General features: G+C 28.7%; 1 protein-coding gene across 1 annotated transcript in view; it reads left to right on the forward strand.

The window, feature by feature from the left end:
• Window positions 1-23,640, forward strand: part of LOC129964094 (uncharacterized) — a 73,589-nt gene that overhangs the window by 45,461 nt on the left and 4,488 nt on the right. Inside the window, exons 4-5 of the mRNA XM_056078775.1 lie at window positions 10-176; window positions 18,637-18,771. Of these exons, the coding sequence (XP_055934750.1) occupies window positions 10-176; window positions 18,637-18,771 (302 nt within the window). The remainder of the gene's footprint in view (window positions 1-9; window positions 177-18,636; window positions 18,772-23,640) is intronic.

Consider the following 23,640-nt stretch of genomic DNA (forward strand, 5'->3'; position numbering starts at 1 on the left):
TCGTTTCAGGCATTAACAATTGGAAAAAATGGCATTTCCACTTCGAATGATGTCGAGAAATTATTATTCCAAAATCATACGGCATGTCAGTGTCAACCAATAAATGATTTACCAAGACTACAGGATGGTCTTAATAACCTGCAGGACGGGGAAGAGGACCCTCCATCCAAATCAAAGTAAGTGACTGAGAAATATTTTAAGCTCTTAAAATTTTTGTTTATCTTAATAGTTTTATACTAAATCTAAAACTATTTTTAATAAGATGTAATAATTAACCATCTTCTAACAAATAAGTTTATTCAACAAGATAAAAAAAAAAGTAAATGAAAACTTGAAACAGAAACAAAATTTTGTCTCACATGATAGTATCATCAAGTAGCTAAAAAATAATACAAATCGAAGTCATCAAAAGAATAAGTTATGAAATATTTATATTATATCATACATATTAATTGCTTCAATTCCGACTTTCTTTGCTGTAAGAATATTGCAAACTTTGAATTTATAAAATATTTGTGAGAATGAAAAAGTAAAAAAATGTGTTAATTAGTATAATGCCTTTCTTTCCATTCATGCATTAATCATTATGTTAATATATATTAATTAATTTTTAAGTTAAGCAGATAATGATTTGATTTTGTAAGACAATGTTTTATAACTTTTTGAAAGAGAAAAAGATAGTGCTGTCTTCTTTGAAAGTATATGCAATTTCTCATAGTTCTTTTTATGCATCTAATCCCTTCACCCCTGGGGAGGGGGGGCATCTCGAAATGAGAATCTTCCGGCGTGGTGGATAGTCCTCGCCACTCTAGAGGGTACACGAAAAGGAGAGGGTCTGGTTTCTCCCGCCGATGATGGAAGGTACTTCCTTAGGGAAGGGCTATACCGTGGTCGGTGATGGCCCTTAGGACTCAACCACAGTTCCCGCCAGTGTTGCTGTAGCGGCGGTCCTGTCATTTAATTTCATTCATCTGTTTGCCTTCGGGCGGATTGGAGAAGCAGCAATATAACTTACATGTAACCCCTTCGTGATTGATTGATGGGTTTGAATACTCTTATGCATTTCACTTCTTTGAATTTATGTATTCTAGAAAATTGAATTTTCTTTCATTATTAAAAAGATATCGACTAAAATAATGACTATCTGTTTCAGTTATATTCTGTTCTGTTTTGGGAAATGGATAACTTGAACATTTAGGTATCGTTTGCATATTTCTATAACGTCGTGCATATAACGATAAGGAAAAGAGGCGATAAATATATTCCAGTTTTTAGTTAAAGACGCATAGATAAAATATTTATTCTTTTATTTCGCTACTTAAGCGGAAACGTTGCGATTAGCCGAGTATATTTAAATATATATTTCAAAATTAATGTATTTAAAAATATTTACTTTAATTTTGGGAATAACAATGGAAATAATAACTAATTATGAATATAAGAACATGGAAATCTCTCTCTATATTTAAAATGCAATTATTGTATAATTAAGTTACAATTGCAATTATTGTATAGTTAAATAATTATTGTATATATATAAATATTTACTCATAATGTCGAATAAAAGGAATGAAATTAAAATTAATTATTATACGAATGCTTTAAACTGCTTCATTAAACGTTTTTAAAGCTGCATTTAATTCAATGTTTTGCTAATTAATAAGGCGGCAAAATCTTATTAGAAATGCTTTGGATAGTGTTCACAAAGACTCTTACTTTCAGGAGATATAAAAGAAATGAAGAAATAGGTTTCAAAAAAGTGTAATCGAATGCGAAAAACAAATTAACTACCACCAGATGAGTAATTGATGACCGTATCTTACAAAAATAATCTATGCATTACTCGAAAAATTCAAAGCTTATTTGTTTAATGATATCGATTTCACTTCTGTACAATGTTTTCCGTATTTTTACTAATTATTTTAATTGTAATTCACAGATTGCAGCAATTAATTTTTGATGTTATGAAATTCAACCTCATCCATCAAAACATTTAATCATGTGTTTTTGATAGTGTTAAACTCAAATTAAAAAAAAAATGTTTTTACGGACATTAAAGTCAATAATTCACAGATTGCAAACTTCCGCTTTTATTACGTATTATATACACTTTCTAATTTGCACATGACTATAATTTGTTTTAACTTATTCAGTTAAATTCGTGTTTTTTGATCTTATCAGATAACAAGATGAAATTTTTAAAACAAAATATATGTCCCTCATTAATATTTGACAGATTAAAAAGTCAATAATATAGGCAAACGAGATGGTCGCCAAAGTTGGGTAGTATTGTATAATATACTTTATTTCTTGCACATTTTATGTTGGCTACTTTAATGAGTATTATATTGGAAATAAATCCTAGTATTTACATGATTCAGATTATATCAGAAATTGCTTACGTATGATAATAAATGAAACAAAATAAAATCAATATTCTTTAGGGTTTTTTTTTTTTTTTTTTTTTTTTTTTTGTGCAATTCGGTTTTAACGGCGACCAAAAAGCGACAAGAATTATAAAAATATACTCAAGAGTATTATTATTTATTATGAAAAATTTTGAGTGTGTGAATCGTATGCTATATAGTTTGACAATTGAAATTGCCAAATTGGTGAAATTTTTTGGCGCTTTTTGATCGCTGTTATCGCCACCAAGTACTGGAAATAAACCCCAGTATTTGCATGCTCCAGATCCTATCAGAAAGTGCTTATTTATGCTAATAAACGAAACGAAATAAAATCCTTATTCTTTAGTTTTTTGAACATAAAAAATGCAGACATCATGGATGCTACATTAATGTCGAGTCGCCAAACATCAAAGGCAATGTGAAAACATTCATAAATGGGAAGTAGGTGTTTATTTTCTTTTTCTTCTTTTTAGAGCTTTCGCAATTCCACATCGTGATAATAACCTGAAACCAATCTCTGACTCTTTTGAAACTACGCTTAAAGCTAAAAGATTTTAAGTATCTAACAGGTCATCAGAATATCTTAATCTTAATCCAACTGAAAATTCCCGGATGTTATTCCCTTTTCTACTATCGTGATAAAATTCCACTGAGAATAAAAGTTCGTGTAGTGAAAAGAATTTGAAACCCATATAGGAATTTTAATAGCTGAAAGATGTATAATTGTTGTAAATTTGTATTTGTTTTTTTTAATTAAAATTTCATCCCGAGTGACAGAATATTGGTTACAATTTTATTTAAACAAGCGGAAAATGCTAAGCAGTTTATGCAATCAATTTATTTTTCTACAGAATATTTTATTTTATTTAAAATAATATTTTATTTTAGACAGAAAATTAAATTTATTATTATTAATAAAAATTAAATAATTATTAAATTAATTAAATAGTTAATGTAATAACTAAATAAAGTAAATAATTATTAAATTAATTAAACAATTAATTTAATAATTAAATAAATTATTATTTAAAATAATATTTTACTTTGAACCAACAGAAAATTCCCGGATATTATTTCCTATTTCAATTATCGTGATAAAATTCCACTGAGAATAAAAAAATCGTAAAGTGAAGATGAGTTTGAAACCCATGCAGCAATTTTTATAGTTGAAAGATGTATAATTGATTCTGAATTTGTTTTTTTAATTAAAATTTCATGCCGAATGACAGAATATTGGTTATAATTATATTTAAACATACGAAAAACATCTCAAGTGGTTTATGCAATTAGTAACTTTTTAATAGGTTAATTAATTTTATTTAAAATTATATTTTATTTTGGAGAAGAATAAATTGAATAACCTTAACACGCCATCAAATGAAAAAAATATGGTTTGCACTTCGGATATATTGAAATTTAAGAACTGTTTTAACATATAAAAACAATAATATAAATCGCGTTAAATATTCACTTTTCACCCTACTGAGTTGGTACATACTTGTTAATCCACCTGCATACATTCTGCATATCATATTTGTTCTCCCGGAGGACTTTCTACCTTTTTCTGCAATTGACTATTTGAATTCATTATATTAACGATTTGATATTATCTTAATACTATTTTAAATAGACTTCTTTTCTACTTCTCGCCAAATATGCCATAAATTTCATTGTTTTTGCTGCGAAAATCCCAATAAAAATGCTTTGTACTGTATTAGAAGGTCGTTAAACTAGTAACATAACTGTTGCTACGATATACATTCCCATGTCTGGTTTCTAGTTTCAATTTCGTTATTTTTTAAATACGTTTTAATTATACCCGAATTTTTTAAAGATAATGTTTCTTCTTTTGGGCTAAACAAAACTGCAAATGGTCTGAGATCTATTTTTTTCTATATAAGTCCTTCAAATGAAGCGAGAAAAAAGAACTTTTAATGTCTTGACGTCATCATCTTGTTTTGATGTTTCATTCCGAGGTCATCCCTCAATGTCAAAGAAAGGTATCCTTTACCATTTAACAGAATTGCCTACAATCTTTTAATTATCTTCTGGAACATTCAAATATTTTTATTTTTAAAATTGTACATTTTGTGTTTGTATTTGTACATTTTTTCGTGCTTCACAGATATCCATTAAGTTCAAAAACTATAAGTCCGACTCAAATTATATTAAATAAAAGAAAATACGGTTGAATACGTTTAAAATTATATGCTGTTTTGATAATAAAATGAAACGTTTATAATTCTTCAGATCAAGAATGTTAAACTGAAAACTGAACATTCTCGAGATTTAGTTATAAGAATAAAGAATGTGGTAAAAAGATTTGAATAATTAAATGCTTTATAGAGGTAAATGTGTGTAACAACTTAACCAAAAATATTAAACAACATGAAAATATGTTACAGCAATTATTAAAATAAATAATAAGCAAAAGTTCACCAAAAAATATTATATTATTGACGCTGTATTTTTGCATGTATAGTTAAAAAAACTGTTTCTTTTGGTTACTTGAAATTCGCCTCCATATACTCATGAAAATCAATAATTTATTAAAGCTACATTTGCTTCCTTTTGCATTAAACATAATCGAACAAAGTCCGAATATAAAACTCATCGGCATTTTCAAATTTCAAGCGATTTTTAATAATGATTTAGCCTAAATTTTGCAGTTAAACGGCGGAAATTTGTATACTACAGTAATACCATAAGGTGCAAACTTGCCGAAGCCAAACGGGAAGCGAAGGGCTATTGAGAAACAACTCATCTTGTAATTAAAAATTTAAAAATAGCAGGCCACCAAAGGGCAAAACCAATAACCAGCAGCAGCCTCATTTATACGTAGATCCTTCAATAGAATCAAACAATAGATAATAAAAGAGAAAATATATAAAATAAGAAGAAAAAAATTTTAATGGGGAAAACAATATTTTCATGTTTTATAATTGTTAATATAATAATAATATGTCACGTAATTTCTCATGTTTTGTAGTATTTTAAACACAAATTATTTCAAAACATGACAAAAACATAATGATGTATAATGGTAATCATTGATAGCTAATCGCCGTCCTGTTCTCTAGTCAAACGTTTTTCAACAGTCAATGTGGCAGAACTTCTGGCAAGTTGAAATTTCAATAAGGTTTTATCAGTTCTATTTGCATCCGACCAAAAAGTTACTATTTAAATTCATTATTTCAAAGCTGAAACTCTTTGATAAAATGTGGAATACCCACTGATTTTTCCCAGCAAAACAGAAAATCTGATGAACTTTAAAAGCATCGTGGCCAGTTAGAATTTGGTAACTGAAAGTTTTGCACGATTTGTGGAATGTTTAGAAAAACAACAAAAGCTCACAATGTTTGATAATGTGTGGAATATTATTCATTGCTTTTCCTAAAGAATCGCCCTTTTCAAAAAATCTGGTCTGGTGAGTCAAAAAAGCTCCATAGCTAGTGAAAATTTCACCACATTCTGATCACTCTGCGAAAAGTTTTGAAATCTGTCAGGCTGTGCAATCTCTGATCAAATGAAGGCCACAAAAATCATCAAAATGAAGTGATCCCTCATTTCTTAGTTAACCAAGCATCTTTAACCACCATTCTCAACATTAGTACAAAGCTCACCTCTGTTTAATTCATATGCATTAAAACTTGTATTTGAACATAATTTCATGCACCAAGTATATTAAACATTTTCTTCCAAAGCAAAAAGACAAAGAGTTTTGGTATTTTTTTAATTATAATACTAAGGATTGCAGTATTAGACATTTGAAGAAAATAGATTCTAAAACAATAAAAAATGTTAGGACATTTTAAGTTATGGGTTAGTTTTTTATTAATGCAAAATTAATTACCAAATTAAATCAATTAATAAACGTGTCTCCAATTTTGTTTTTCAAGCTTCTGATTTGCCTACGTTGCAAGATTCCTGGGCTTTCTTGCGATGTTTCATCACTGATGTCGTACTCAAAACATCATCTCATAAATCATGATAAAAATAATGGTTGAAATAATATTTAAGAAAAATTCACTAACTTCTCAAGCGATTTAAATTACTTAAATGAAGTTAAAACAATACACTAATTGAAACAGTTTGGTAAATTTTTCAGTCACAACTGCATACAAAATACTAAGAAAATACAAATCATAAAGTTAATTGTTTTTATGAAACATACTTGGTGAGAAAATATTTTCTGAGCAAAAATCGAAATTTAAGAGGTCGATACATTGCAGTTAGAGCGCCAATGCTGCTATATATAAAATACAAATATAATTATCAAAATTAGAAGTAATAAATAACTTTAAGTTTAAATTACATTAAAATAGAAAAATTGGAAAGGAAAAAATTGCCCCCTCGTCCTTAGTTTGAATCCTTGCTTGTAAGTGATCCTTGATAAAGTCTTTAGGCCAGATTCATCATTTCTTACATTGTTTTTCATTTTCATTCTATTTTAATGCAGTTTAAACTTAAATTAACGGTTATTTCTAATTTGATTCTAAATACTACTAGTTTTGAGTTATAAAAAGCAGGTAACTAAGTTCATTATTATAAGCAATGCAACTAATTACAGAAGCAAATGACTCTGCTGTGTTATCTACGAGATCTCTATAGTCTAGAACATTCGGAGCCTATTTTGGGCCAATCAATTATCGCTTCCTTTTCATCTTCAATTAGGTGATTCTTTGAAATAAAGATAAATTTGTTTTACATCCACGATAATCGTAATTCGTCGCAGTTTTTGTGTTGCCCCGCGCCATAAATCCATCATTTGGCAACCTAATGTAAGCAAAGACAGAGAGAGATCTCATTCATTTTCTGTAAAGGATTTATATGGGAACATTTTTCGTCCCACTTTTTTCGGTTCACACGGTCATTGACATTGCATGACGGATTTTTGCCAGTCTTGGAACTGTCTGCGTAATTCAAGATCAAATGATAACTCTGACATATATATAAATGTAATAATAGATCCGTCCATGCTTTTTGGTCAATTATTCACTGAAAGCTTGTTCCTGTGACGTGCTTGCATTTTTTTCCGAATTAAGACCCAGTCGGTTCGCTGTTCTCTTATTTCATATGCACATAGATTACGGGTTATTTCATGTTATATCCATTCTGTTGAATCTTAGACTACATATCCATCAGTGCCTAATTATTTCCTCGTTATTGATGCATACATTTTCCCCAAAATTAAAGTCCTGTCAGTCACTGATCTCCTATTTCACATGATATTTGAGGTTATGCTCATTCTGTTGAAAACTATATTATACGTACTAATTATTTCCTCATTACTGAGACCTACTTAATTCGAAATTAAGATTTAATTTAGTAGCTCCCAAAATTTGCGCCGCGGCGCCACAAGATTTAGATAATTTTGAATTTTTTACATTTTTAAAATTGAATTCTATGCCTTGCGGTATTTTTGTGAAATACTTAAAATAAAAGTATAATATTATCATTGTGGAACATTTATCATTTCAATCGAAAAATATACTCTCTACTTTAAGGGAATAGTTGCAATATTGATAAATTTGTAAGTATTCTCGGTCTCTTTCTTACCTTTTCTCCATCTGCAATTCAGCTGCAAAAATACACAATCTGATGGATTGTCGAGTGACTTGACAATTCATTAAAAAATAATTTAACAACGTAGAATTGATTAAGTATTGGTCACCTGCCATAATGCTAATGAAAATTTAACTGATCGCATAAATGATCGCCTAATCTAGTTTAATTTCATAATTTAATAAAATATGCAGTAATCAACAGGCTGTTATATTTATTAAAATTTGCTCATAAATTTGTATATAAACTAATATTGGTTTATTTATTTTCCCTTAAACTTTACAGGAATTACTAAATATTTTGAAATTAAATCTTTCACAATTTTACATAGGACACAATAATCGAAAAAAATTAGGAACTTCTCATTATTTTACTGTTATGTTACAATTAAATTAGGTGTTTTTTAATATTATATCCCTTCTATTGATCCTTTCCTTTTTTCCATAGGTAGTTTACTACTCAGTACTTAATTATAACCTCATCATTTAAGTGCTAGAATATTTTGATATTGCATGAATTATTGATTTATTTTTATGTTATCAACTGAATATTTAAGTAAAAATTTATTTTTAGGTGAAATTATTTATTAAAATATTTATATCAACCATAAATGATAATCAGGTCTGGTTCAATGAAAATATGCATTGTAGAATTTTATTTTATTTATTTATTTTTGAAACGAATGTGTTTACCTGTGTAAATGACTGCGTATATAAGTATCGGCTTAGTTAAATGCATTACCTGCGACAGTGTGCATGTATTTTAATTTCCCTGAAACCTAATTTAGATTGCTTATATCAAGTAATGATAATTCAGCTGGTGATGTATTCTTTAGATAATGCCAAGTAATAGTAGTTCAAAAAGTCATATAAGCTTCAAGGTCATATAGAATCGTTTCATAGTTAAATCTCAATAATCCAGTTCAAGCGCAAAATTTTTGCCCGCATCTGTCTTTTACAGTTGTAAAGATAATGCCCTTCAGCTTCATTCTGAAGTGCTTCTATCGAAATTTTTAAAGTATTTAATTCGTTATTGTAAGAGCAATTCTGAAGTGATTTTCTTATTAAATATGTCAACATTCGTTTTCTGTTTATCAAAATTTCGCGGGAAATTTTAGATTCTTTCTCAAAAGTCAAATCGTGGCGCCATCTATCTTTTAAATATGAAAGCTTCTGAGACTTAAGATATTCCAATTGGTTTTGTGAAACCGCCGAAATAATATATATATGAATTTTTACTGAGGAAGTAAAACATTTCCAATTGATATGCTATTACATTATTTAAGAAATTTGAATAAGTATTTATTATTATTGTATTGATGCCTCTTCAAAGATAAATATTTATGGTCAAATAAAACTTAAGACATATTGGAATAGTAATTTCAGTGTCTTTATAAGCAGGAAAAAATCTCTTTTTACCTATTTAGAAAAAAAAATATTTATTTCCTTTCAATGCATGCTGAAATGAGTTAATAGAATAGCGTGAAGAGTTGATAAAATGTAAATTATTATTATGAAATATAGTCTTTCAATATCCGAAATGGCTTGCCCACAAACTGTGAATAATAAAGTTCTATGCAAATAAAATTTTGGAAAAATGTCATCAATAAATTTTTGATACGAAAAAAGATTGTAATAGAAATAAATATATGGATTGCAAAATTACTAAAATTTTAAAAATACATTATGAACTTCCCTATTTTTTTTTTTTTTTTTTCTCCTCCTTTTTCTTATTTTTCTCCCTGCTAAGACAAAAGTAAGGACTCAGTTATATTTCAGTAACCAAATGATTATTAGATTTTTAAATGTCTGGAATATTTTAATATATGCAAATAGAATAAATTGAACAAAATTTATTAAAACAAAATAAAAATCAAGCAATGCTTAAAAGTCTCATACTTGAAACGTTTCAAACAAGAAAAAAAATATTAAGCTAAATAATATTTAGGGGGGAAAATGTAAGCTGAAAATCAACGTTTATTCTTTTTTTCTTTTTTTTACAACTGTTATAATTTAAGATGTGTATCTTTTAAAATAATGATGATGATGATTTTTTTGTACGTACATTATTTCCTAAAGAAAACTGTTATTGTAACGAAGATAATTTTCTTTTAATAATAATATTTCATTTAAAACAATTTTTGACTGGAATTTCGATTTTCTTGAAAAGAAAAATTTATCTTGTTAATTTAAATTTATCATAAGTTGTATTTTTGGAATTCTTTATAATCCATTAATTTTAAAGATGTAATAAATTCATTCATACAATTTGAGGAAACTTAATAAAACTACATTATATAACTGTGAAAATATATCACGTAAACTATTTATTATTTTTCTTTAACTGGTCATTTTTTTGACAACCATTCTTTGGAAACCATTATTATTTTTTCCCATAAAAATATCATTAGTGAGCCATTCATGTATAAGCTTTTAAATCCAAGCATACCAAAAGAAATAAATTTCTTCTTCCTACTAATAGTGACTCCTATCAACTGTTTTGAGTGCTCATTGATTCTTGTGAAAAATAAAGAACGAAATAAAAAAAATGTTCCATAATAAACGGCAAATTTTTTTCAGCATTGAGAGTTGAACGAATGCACTATCTTTATTAAAGAAGCACCCTATTATGAAATGATTATTTTAAGGAATGCAATTTAGTTTTAACCAATTGAATTTAAATACTAAATGAGGGGAAAAGAAAGTTAATAGTCCCCAATGATATCAATGTTTAAAGTTTTGAAGTTTATCTTGAATAGAATGGTTGTTATAAAGCAAACATTATTTGTTATATTTCGCCTATAATTTAACATTTTTGAGTAAAAATTTTAACTTGTAATTGCTTTGCATTAAGCAAACACATTCTTGACTACTAGCAGCTGCCATACTTGTAATCGAATATGCATTAAGAATTATTCACAAGAATTATCATTATTATTTCACTTTTAAATGAGCCAAACATTTTTTTTAAATTTTAACTCTGCAATATGCAGTTAGACATTCATATTAGAGACAGATTTATTAGACATAAGTTCACCAAAAACACATTCAATATTTATTGATGAAACCTAACACATCGAATAATGAGGAAATTTCATATTCTTTGTGAATAACTAAATTCCTGCTCTAGTTGTATGTTTAAACTGAACTAACTGAGACTAACTGAACTAACTGAAACTAACTGAGCTAAAATATGAAGATTTCAGTGAAATTTCCATATTTCACTGAAACAAGTTAGAAAAAATTTTACAAATAATATAAATTTTTTTTCACATTTAAAGCCTGTAATACATTTATAATATTCATTTTCAGATATTTATTCAACATAAAATTTCTATATTTCATTAAAATCTCAGAATAAAGGGTTGGTTATATTTTTGTAGCACCATCTTCCTATACTCTCAAAGTTTAATACAAATGATGGTGTGTAAGATAAAAAAACTTCTTTTAAAATTTTAAATATAATACAGATATGTATATTCAAAAGTTTTTAAAAAGATAAGCTTAATGAGCTTTAAATCGAACTAATCCATTGGTATTCTTATTGTAGCAGCAAATGGCTTTTACCTTCTATATAAATTCCAATGACGTAATACTAACCAGTTTCACTCAATATACGCAGATATGATAAACTATCATTCTACAACTTCATCATTGGTTAAAAGCTATTATCGACATTTCTCGATGAATTTGTCATCGTAGCAGTGGTATTACCTCCAATAATTGAACTTCACGACCTTAGTGATTTATTTTACAATGTCGACGGTGCCAAAAGGATGCTAATGATAAGTTAAATGATCGCTGCAAGGGATACAAATCCATTTCTCATTTAATTTAAGGCCTGTGCTATATTGATAACATTCATTTTCAGATATTCATTCAACATAAATATCGATATTTAATCAACATAAGTATCGATAGTTATTGAATTCGTCGTTTTATATTTGGGTGTAGTAAAACAGTTTTTATACTTGATAAAAAAAATTATTAATTGTAGCTTAAGCTTTATTTTTATCTCAAACATAAGGTAGTGCAGTAGAATGAAAATTATTTCTTGTCTAGACTATACAATTTTCATTTGATCTTTCGATTTTGAAATATAATTTTTGAAATTTAAATTGCATCATATTGCTTTGAATATTCTTACTTCATTTCACATTCTTTTGTGAAGGATTTTTAAAAAAGATATTTTTGTTTATACATTTAAAAATAGCAAGAAGAATTTTTTTGGATGATTTACTACTCAACATTTCGACATTTAGCAAAAAACTTTTTTTAAAAATAATTTGCATTAAATAGTTAGAAAATGTTAACATTTGCTCTAAACTTCTAATAACTACGTATAAGCAGATACGGAATTATGAAATTTCGTGAGCTTGCATAGATAAGCAGATGAAAACATTTCTGAATTCAAGTATTAGAAATGAAGCTAATATATAAAGATATATGAATTCTTAAAATTGAAATGAATAATGATCACTGACAGAAATTCACTGCGCGATAATTTTTCAGAATGTGGAGAAAAGAAATTTATATGTAATATTATATTACAGTAGTGACAAGATAAGATACACACTTAGTTCGATCCTTATTTCTGATGTATTCTTATACTGCACTTTTAATTATTTCTAGCAAATAATAGGTTGAACCTATCATTGTCAATAAAAAACACTTTTCACTTCCGAAATGCATAAATATCCCAATGTACTCCCATGTAAGTACAACAGTAATTTCCTTTTTTTTTTTTTTTTTTTTTTTCGATTTCGAAATTAGTTACAGAAGGATGGCATGGAATCTACAAGTGCCCTGGTGGGTTAAGGTTTAGTTTAGTTATATTAACGTCCCGTTTTAAAGCAACATTAAGGCTATTTCAGGACGACTTCGTAATTTTGAACCGTGATCAGATGACGAGGACAACACCTGAGCTGGAAATCCCCTCTCCAAAGCGAGAGGACTTTTGACCAGGACGTTTAACATGCACCAGACCCGCTTACACGACGGTTCTTGGGTAGTATCGGATCTCGAACCCGAAACCCTCCGGGTCCGAAGCCAAGAACTTATCACCAGACCATCGTTGCACTGGTGGGTTAAGGTACTGTGCAGGTGAAAAATATGAATCGGTTTCGGAAAGTCACGAGTTCTTTCCTATTTCTGAATCCTTAATGAACATTATTCAAAATAATAATTGGTCATTTTAATAGATCAGTTTACGCTTTTTGTAACAAATAGCTCGCTTTGGTTTGCATAGCTGCTGAATTTTTCCTAGTTTTTCTTCTGTCAGAACACAAACAAAAACCAGTTGCACGTTTAAATATTTTAGGCAAGAAACTTGCCCCCATTTATAAAAACTCAGCAAATTTAAAGTATTAACACTAAATATATAATTAACACTTAATAAATAACTGGGATAGTAAAAAATTGGCTTTGCAACACTTAATAAATAATTAAGGCCTCTTTGACCAAATAATTTTGTCCAACGCTTTTGTTTAATCACAGGTTCTTGACTTGTGATATATGTTAGATTAAGAAAGATTAAAATCACAAGTGTCACGTTGCCAAAATTTTTGCAGTTAACTGTAACGTTAAACCTTTATTAATGCGCAAGATGCTTTATGATTTCCAAAATGAAAACGATGCGACAAATTTGACTTTATCACGTTAATCTGATCTTACTCCATCACAATATTTAAAACGATTTCTAAAGTTATTTATTGTTTGAATAAAGAATTTGTTATAACTCATTTTATTCAACAATTTTAATCCTGCTTATACATCTTTTGAAGTAATAAACCATCGACGGGAATTCTTTATCATCTTTTCTATGATTTTGCAATGTACGAATTTCTTCTCTCGCCCATCTCCCTCAAATAGCCATGTTATTACCTGCACGCGATTCTTTATGTCTTTGATTTATGTCTCCAAATATTTTCTTTGGCGCCTTAGATCGAGGAAAGATATTCCTCGGCAGTTCGCTTCGAAATGTGTAAAAGTTCGATCGATAGAATATTTCTAGCAGACGTGTGGTATTTTAAGGGAAAGTCTGGAAATTTATTTTTGGCGCGGCGAAAAAGAAATAAGCGAATTTTTCTTCCTCCTGTACTTTGAATATTTCACAAGTTTCCGTGAAAAGGAAAAGAGTGGATGCGGAATGTTTGTAAATGAAAATGTTGATCTCATAAATACTGGAAGCCGAGATCTATAGGCTAGAAGTAAATTTAAATATTATTTTCATTCCTTATTTTAGGAGGAAAAACAATTCTTTGAATTAATTTCATTTATTTATGCAATAAAAAAACCTCCAAGCTACGCAAATTATAATAACAATATCACATGTCATAAATTAGCATAACACAAAAATCTTCAATGACTTAATTCTTTTCTGGGCACTGGGAAGATTCTTCCCGCCTTGATGGAGGGCTGCGGTGGTTTGGTGGAAAGGTTTCAGCAACGAACCCGTTGGGTTGCAGGTTCGAGACTCGATACCACCGAAAAACCGCCGTAAGCGGGTCTGATGCAAGTTAAATCCATCTGGACCTAACGTCCTCCAGCCGGTATGTCGTGAAAGTTTGGAGAGGGGGTGCCAGCCGGCTCAGGTGTCGCCCTCGTCATCTGACCGCGGTTCAAAATGACGAAGTCCGTCCCAAAATTGCCCTAGTGTTGCTTTAAAATGGGACGTTAATATAATTAAACTAACTCACTCCCACCTACATGATCTTACTAAATACACCTGCGGAAAGGCCAAATGCCACTATCATATATTGGCCTAGCTATTGTATCGTCGCAAATTACAAAGAAAGAAATCAATGATCCTAACTAAGGAAGGCGTGAAGATGTTTCTACGATATGTGGATTAATAATAAGGCTGTTATTTTGTTTACTACAGCATATAACCCAGCGATTATGTAAAGTGGAGTAAAAAAATTGGCACTAAAAGAGAAATACTTAGCCCAAAATCTATCGCTTTATGCAATGACGTCATGGGAGGAGTGATCGCTTCAATCGAAGGAAAAAATTGCCAAATAGGAAGAATATGTAAGGAATAGTGATACAGTATCATTTATTTTCTTATTTACCTTTGCATCTAAATAATTTTATATTGTGGAAAATGAACTAAAGTTTAGACTTGCTAACATTTCATATAGCATTAGACAGTCAACTAATAGATGGATATTTCTCAAGAGAAAGAAAGGTTGTCCTACTAGCTATCAGAAAACAAAGTGTACGGTTCCTGATGATGTGTGCTTAGCCAATGTGGAAAATTATATACCAAAGCTGGTTTAAAATTATAAACAATAAAGGAATTGTAGCTAGCACAAAGGTTCAAGAAAAAAGGACAGCTACATGCCTGCAGAAGATGAGGTACCCTTATTCATTGCAACATATTTCTCATCTTTCCATGCCAAATAATCAACATTAAATTGAATTCTTTTTCATGACCGTAAATATTAAACGGGAAATATACTTCCCACTCCTAGAATTTAAATATAAACCTAAAATTTAAATAAATAAAATCTATTTCATTAAGTGCTATTGTTTAATTGATAATAAGACATGAAAAAAACGGGGGGAATTCAAAAGAAAAATAAATGGCCAGCAAAAGTGTTAAACACTATGGATCTTAGAAACATTAAAAGAAGAATTTAATAATTAGAAAGTTGAATTAATTAAGAATTTAAAAATTGTAAACATTAAAGTGCATAGTATAAATATCGAAGTATTAAGAAAATTTTACGAATTTTATAAAATTTATATGTATTGAATGAACTCAATGTAAAGTTGAGAACGCATTGTTTAGCAGACTCTTATCTCTGGAGGATATTATTGGCTATTTTTCAATTAGAAACATTAGTGATAATATGAGTACAATGAACCATATAATACGATATTATAAAATATATATATATTTATATCATATTATTTGTAGATTAAAATTCAAGCATTATTTTTACCGATATTGAATCATAATGCTTGCATTTTTTAAAATTGTTTTGTACTATTTCATTTATTACGTTTTAAATTCTCTTGCTATCGAACTGTCATCACAAATGAATCACAAAAAGAGAAATAATGTTTGGATAATCACCATAAAGGGAATTTTGCAATTAAGAAACATCTGCAATGCGCATATTTTGAGATGATACTAGTTTCGTAAAATATTGTACAAAAGGACTCAAATTTACTTTATAAAATGAATGTTTCTGTGTATATTTAGAAAACACTTTCCAATATTGTTTAAAAGTGTGAACATGAAATCTGTAGAATAATAGCTTGCACCTTATAACTCCATCCAGTTTTCATCTAATTGTCTTACTTTTTCATTATTTTTGTATTCCTTAAATTGCTTCTGTGACTGAAAATATAATGAAGGTTATACTACTTGTGATTAATATAAAAGTATAGTTATAATTAATTCAATTAAAATCAGTGTTATTTCTGTGAATGCAGTCATATATAATGAAGGCAGATAACACTAAATTTGGGAAATTTATACATTCTGAAATTTCTGTGGATTCTTTTTTATTAGGATAAAGACTAATTAAAAATTAAAATAAAGACTAATTACGATTCTTCGGAAATATAATTCTTAGTTGTTATAACTCAGAAGTAGAGAATTTATCTGAAAAATGAAATCAATAAATTTTTAAAATTTTTGGTATGAAATGTACTGCATCACCATCAAGAATTTTAATAAAGAGGAAAATTAATTCAAACAAATTTAGATTTGTAGTATAGTAGACATATATAGTGAAAATACGGGTCGAATAATTAAAAGTCAAGGTAGGCCTAATGGCATTTATACTTGATTCCTTCTATACCTATACTATTATAGCTCTTTTCCCAAAACTCTTTCTTATCCAGACTATTTCATGTCTTAATTCAGGTTGGTACTTTATGAATTTTTGTATGTAATGTACTATATATTACAAAACTTATTACAAAAAAGGAAAATCCAAGAAAAATTTATATATTAAATATAAAAATTTATTATATTAGTTTCCTGACCTCTAACTTCGAAATAAATGTTCCTACCATTATTCCAGAATTTCAGTGAATAATTTTCGTTTAATGACCCTACTTTTTTTCCTGTTATTTACTATTTATTAATCTCTAATAAAAAAAGACAACGCGCATCTAGCAACAACTTATTAAGATAATGACAAGCATTTGCAAATATATTACGTTTTTGTTGATATCCGATGCACATCTGACGAAGTGAAAATTAAGAAAGAGGTGAGAAATTCGCTCTTTGCATATTTCAGTGTGTGATAAAATACACGTTATGTTGGAGGATTCTTGAAGACGCTCGTTTGCAATATATTGGCAAATTAGATTATTCCTTATTTCATTACAGATAAGTATTATTTTTAACTAGGACAGCTAGTCGAGAGTCCTTTGTAACTTTGTTTAAAAAATGCAAGAGTGAAATGATATTCTAAAGCAAGAGTACAAAAGAATGTCAAGTCGCAGCCGTATGTATTTTGAAAAGCTGAGAAACGGAAAATAAATAAAGGATAATAACTAAAAAAAGAAAGAATCATATAATAATTACGCAACTTAACTTTCTTATCTTATATACATTAATTAAAATGACACTTAGATGTTAATGACAGTTGTTGGTATCTACTGCGCGCCTATTTTTCTTGTGATTTGTAATTAATACGTATCACGGCCTTCACTAAGTTTTTAGGAAAATTCTAAGAACTGTTCTCCATTTCACCATCATTCACTCTTGAAACATTATTGTGTAACTTTTCCCCATATTCTCGGATACATTCAATTCACAATTTACAGATTTCTCCAACGCTATGAATAGAGATAATTTGCACTTTAAAAAATCATTAAAATGGAAATTAATTTTAAAAAAATCATCTATCTTATTAATAAAATTGATTTGTAATTAATTTGATTAATTTATTAGTAACTAACAAATCAGAAAACATCGCCATGGTTTGAGATTAAAAAAAAGACATCTAACCATTTGGTGTATCGAGAAATTTAGCGGAACTTAACCAGCCTTCTTTTCAGCTTTAGGCGTTGTCCCATTGTTACCATAAAAATAATAATCAATATTTTTAGTTTATAAATATCGTCAAGATTTAGATATTAGAAGATTTAAACCACATTTATACCTAACAATTCATTAATATTTTTTGTAAATTTGAAGTTATACAAAACAGTGGTAGTAAAGTGCTTATTAAGGATATCTATAAATGGAAAGGCATTAGGATAAATTTATTTCCAACAGCATTAGAATAGGTAAATTCTACAACACAGCATGTAGATATTTTAAGAATGTCTAATTTTTTAATCATCCCACCTAGGCTCCACACATACTTTGCATGATTAGATTTTTTTTTAATCTTATAAATAAAAATCCAGTCGCATATACACATTATAACTTGATTAAGAAACGGCAGGGTATCAAAAGTTTAGCGGACACTTAATTGAATCAGTATACTAAATCTTTTTCAAAACATTCAAGTATCATCTAAATTGACAGTAGAGAAAAAATATGTAACAACTGAAGCTTATATCATGTTTAATAGTTTTCAAAATATTTATTTAGCCATCTAATGAGTTACACAATTCCACAAAATCACATCTTAATAAGGCTGTTCTTGAATTTTGTTGATGACCTTTTTTTTATTTTTTTTCTTGCTCAGGTGCCGTGAGTGCCCAGTACCATTTACGAGTCGTGTTTACAAGGATGGCCGATGCGGCTGCGACTGTTTTGATCGCCAGAAACCCTGTCTGCGCATCAAGAGGGGAAGAGAACCACTTTCTGAAATTGAGAGAAGGTATGTCATCACTTAGCTCATTCATTTCATATCTTTTTTCTTTCATTTCTTTAAAGGATATTTTATGGATTTGCTTCTATAAATATCTTTCAAACTTATTTTTTTTTATTATTTTGTGTCATTTCTGGAATTGATATTCAATGATGTACTTGGAAAAATGGATTTCTGCTGCGTGTCAATCTTTTTTTTTTTTTAATTTTTATTTCTAATTTCTTTCCCTATGAAGTGACTCACTACATAAAAGCTCCATTATCAATATTTAGAATGAATATTGATATTCGTAAAGATGTCTCTTTAAACAGCAATCTATAAATATTTTAGTTATGAGAGCGAATATTATCCTTGCAGCTAATTAGGTTCCAGAGCTACAATTTTTCATATATTTTAAAAAATAAGTGATAAAAAACCTTAAGTTAAGAAGCCTTAAAAAATAAAGAAGTGTTCTTTTTCCACTTACATAAAATGGCAAATTTTGTATTGTGTATTGTCGCCCAGCATACAACACTTGCCTTTTTGATCTCTCTGTGATCAACTGAATCAAAAATATCTACATATGTACATGTATCTTTTGGATCTCTTATCTACAATCGTCTGAATCCAAGATAACACCTTTAAATAAGTATTTTCATCCAATATTTCCAATCCACAAAAATTCCAAAAGATATGAAACGGTTATTTCAAAAGCTACTGGTAGAATAGATTTGAATCTTACTATTACTGTATTTCAAAATCAGTTGTAAAGAATTAATAAAATTGAAGTAAAAGAATTACACAGGATGGAATTTGTTATCATTGAAAGAGTAAAATTTTGAGTTTTAAAGTGGTGTTAAAATTTACGGTATTTCTTGTAAAATACATTTTTTTCAAAGTCGTTGCAGAAGAAAAATGCAAAATTTCAATTAATTTCTAATTATTTAATATTTTATTAACTTTCGTTCTTTGAAAAGTGTATAGATGCATGGCCGCGATGATTTTTATTCATATAAAAATGTATTATATTTTGAAGCATGCATTTTTAAAATACGAATCTTTGACCTATTTAAATGATAGAACATGTGGTACTTATGAGTTGTTTATTTTTCGAAAAAGTGATTTTCTGAACCAAACCTTCTAAATAATTTTATTTAATTGTTTTGTTAATGAAAATTATCATAAACTTTGTTAGAAAGAAATCAAGCAAATGAACTTAAATTATACGTGTAGTATGAAAATTACAAATAGTTAGATTTTTTTTATCAAACATTTTCATTAGAATTCTACTGGATACTGAAATCTTTGTTAATGTTTAATGAAAGAGCATTCCTGTTTATATTTAGAAATAAAACTATTACAATTCTAAAAAAACTCAGTAATAAGATATTATTTCATGATTTTTTTTGAATAAAATATCATGAAATAATATGAAATAAAATCATGAAATAGTAAGGTTAAATACTTAAAATACGTAATATTACTTTATCATTTTTCAGTTTCATATTATTAAAGATGAAATGTCTTGCTAAAGATGTGAAATGCAAGATGTATTCACTTTACAGATTAAACTGTGCAAATAAAATGTTTTTTTTTCTTCCATATTTTAATGGTCATGAAGAGTCAGTTTTTTTTTATTCATATTCATTATCCGTTTCATTATTCCACGTTTCTATTCAATTATATTGCAAATTTCTGATGAAGTGCATATTGAAGATTTCAGTAAATTCCTTTTCTTCGTTACAGCTAAATAATTAAATTCTTTATTGGAACTTCCATTAAGTACATCATTTCATTGCCGTGATAAGTTATCACTTCTTGGCCAAGATTCAAAATCCAGATTTTTTTTCAGGCAATTAGGAGGTGGAAGTTCCCGAAAGTTAATTTCCATGAGAATGAAGATATCAAAAATATTTCTCCGCCATAATTAGCTTTCCAATTTGAATATCTCCATTTTTACTTCATTTCCTTTTTTGTTTGTATATGGACTATATGCATGCTAAACAGTAGAAAAGGCTTCGAATCTTAAAAAAAGACATTTTTTGTAAATATCTCTCTAGATTTTTAATTGTTAGTATCATAAATATTCTAACTTCACCTTAACAGTTATTTGCTACAGCTTACCCTACTTTGTAAATGTCATATAGAATAGACAGAAGGTAATCACAAATTTGGCTATTCCGACCCGCCAGTAAGACATACGGATATATCTGACTGCCCGGACCAGGGCGACAGCAATTGAGGGAATAATTGAAAGTCACCGGTCACGGTATAGTCCTTCCCGAGGGAAGCACGTCCCGCCATGGGAAGGAGGTAGCCAACTCCTCCATTTCTGTACTATCATGTCCGAACGATCTCATCCTAATATCTGAGATGCCCCCTGGTGGGAAAGACAGAAGATAACAATAACCCTAATTGTTTGTTGGCATCCAAAAATTATCCAGTTCTGCGTAGCTCCAAATAACAAGTAAACAATGAATAACTATAAATCTAAAGATCAACATCGTGGGTTCTAATCTAACTTGTCGTAGCTTTGCAGAAAGAGAACTCATACGTTAAGTTTAAACCTCACTTAAACAATAGAAATATTACAGCTTTTAAAAAGTTCAAAAATGTTTAATGTTTTTCAAACATTTTAAAATTAATAATTTAAAACATTTTAATTAATAATGTCAGTTGATTATAACGTTTCACTGCGCGATCGTAGTTACTTGGCGCATTTTTCAAAAATCGCCAACTCGCCAACCAAGAGCTTACGCCGTGCTTTTCGGGGATGTGTTAGACTAGAGAAAACGGGAGTTGCCAGCTTTGGCGCGTTATCGCCAACGATGAAGAAAGAGGTTAAACTACGATTCACTCCATTTCACAATGAACAAGCAGAGAGTAATTATGTAGCTAATTAGCGTAACAGATTTCATCCGACCCATATAAGTACAAAGCATGCGGTATCTGTTGATGACAGGCATTCTAAACTTTCTATCACGTGGATGGTCAAATCGTGGCGACCGTTCATAAATTTCTTTCGGTATGTTTTGAGTTTGTTGGGTTCTAAATGGATAACGATATATACCTAATAAACTGTCTTATTGAACTTAACCCTACTTATGCTTTGATTAATTATACATAGAATTTTAACACTATGGCAGGCCCACCACTTTTATTCATTCTTTGATTAGATTACAATTAAATGCACCACAATGTGTAATTATCATCATATTCTGATACTTCCTCATTCAGTTACTTCTATATAAATTCGCACCATGCATTTATTTTCGATGGATGACGAATTATATAAGATGCAATCATTTTCAGGTTTCGAAGAAGTATGATGGTGAAAGCAGTTGAAGAGTAAACAGATGTACTCTTACACATTCGTATTTTTGTATAAACAGAGACAAAAATGTAGTTTCGCAGAATATTTGTTTTGAATTGAGTACCACAAATGAACAGGTTATATCCGTATTCATTCTTCCAAAATAAAATAAGTTCTGGAACATTTTCAGCGCCCTTATATTGTGCGTATATCATGAAATCATATTTCAAATCTTTTTGATCGAAGACAAGGAATAATAAATAAGGAATATAAAATATTCTTTTTGCCAGTTCTCGTCGGTGAATAGAATGTTTTAATTTCCAAGCCTATTTATATTTGGATTTAAAGACACAAGAATAAAAATGAATGCAGATAATCGAATTTCAAAATTTTTATTTAATGTTTCAAGGAAAAATCAGCAAATAAAGAAATGAAATAAAAAAAAATTGTGAAATTTAGGTTATTTTAATAAAATGATATTTCATCTTGAAAAATTGAAAGTATGGAAGTAATTCTATGCATTTTGATAATTTTTCAAAAAAAAAAAAGGAATAGAATCCGTCATAAGCCATTAAAAAAATTACGTAATATCTATAAACATGACATGATTTTATTAAAGACAATCCATAATGATAAGGATTTATAGTTATGAAGAAATAAGTCCGTAATAATAATAATAATAAATGGAGTAAACAATGGATTATATGAATAAAAATAATCCATAATAATAAGTATTTATTTATAAGGAAAATAAATTCTACCCTTATATACGATAATAAAAGGCCGTATAAAATGGGCTGATTTTATTTATTTTCATTTTTTTTATTTATTTTCAAAAATGTATCTAAGCACAATTATTCAGTCAACGAAAAAGAAATGCATCACTGGATGCTTGGAATTTCAGCTCCGTTTCATGGAATAATAATCAAACATAGTGATTGCATTTGAAGTTTATAATTACATCCATGTTAAAAAATATGAAAAATGATGTTAATATGCTTGAAAAGCTATAATTTTAAATAATTCCATGAACTAATTACATTACGTAGAACTGACAAATGAGAACTTCTGAGTATTTAATAAATTTGAAGAAGAAACAATTGTCATTTTATTTAGGATCCGCATGGAAATTCGCCATTTTAGAGATATTATTTGGAATATTTTATTCTTTCAGATAAAAAAAAAGAGTCATCTTAGGTTTTGTTTCATTTTTATATCTACCTTATCCTGAATTCGTTCCTATCAATCTTTCTTTTTTCGTGAGAACGTCGTTGAGCTTCATCTTTCACATAGTTCTCTGTGAGAATTCGCAAACAGTTCCATCTTCAGACTTCTCTCAAACCCGAGATATTGTAAAGTCGCTTAGATGGATTTTTCGAACTATCCTTCTGAACTCTCTTTTCGATGGAAAATCTTCTTTAAATTTCTAAAGGAATTTCTCGACACATTTTATTTGTTCAAAACGTACACGAATTCCATCTCATATATCCTATTGATCAATCTTTAGATCACGACCAAGTTAAATCCAAAACTATCTTTTCAAATTGGGATTGCTGGTATAGAAACAAAAAAAGGCATTGCAATCT

Source organism: Argiope bruennichi, chromosome 3 (genome assembly GCF_947563725.1).
Source record: "Argiope bruennichi chromosome 3, qqArgBrue1.1, whole genome shotgun sequence".
In the NCBI taxonomy this organism is placed as follows: domain Eukaryota; kingdom Metazoa; phylum Arthropoda; class Arachnida; order Araneae; family Araneidae; genus Argiope; species Argiope bruennichi.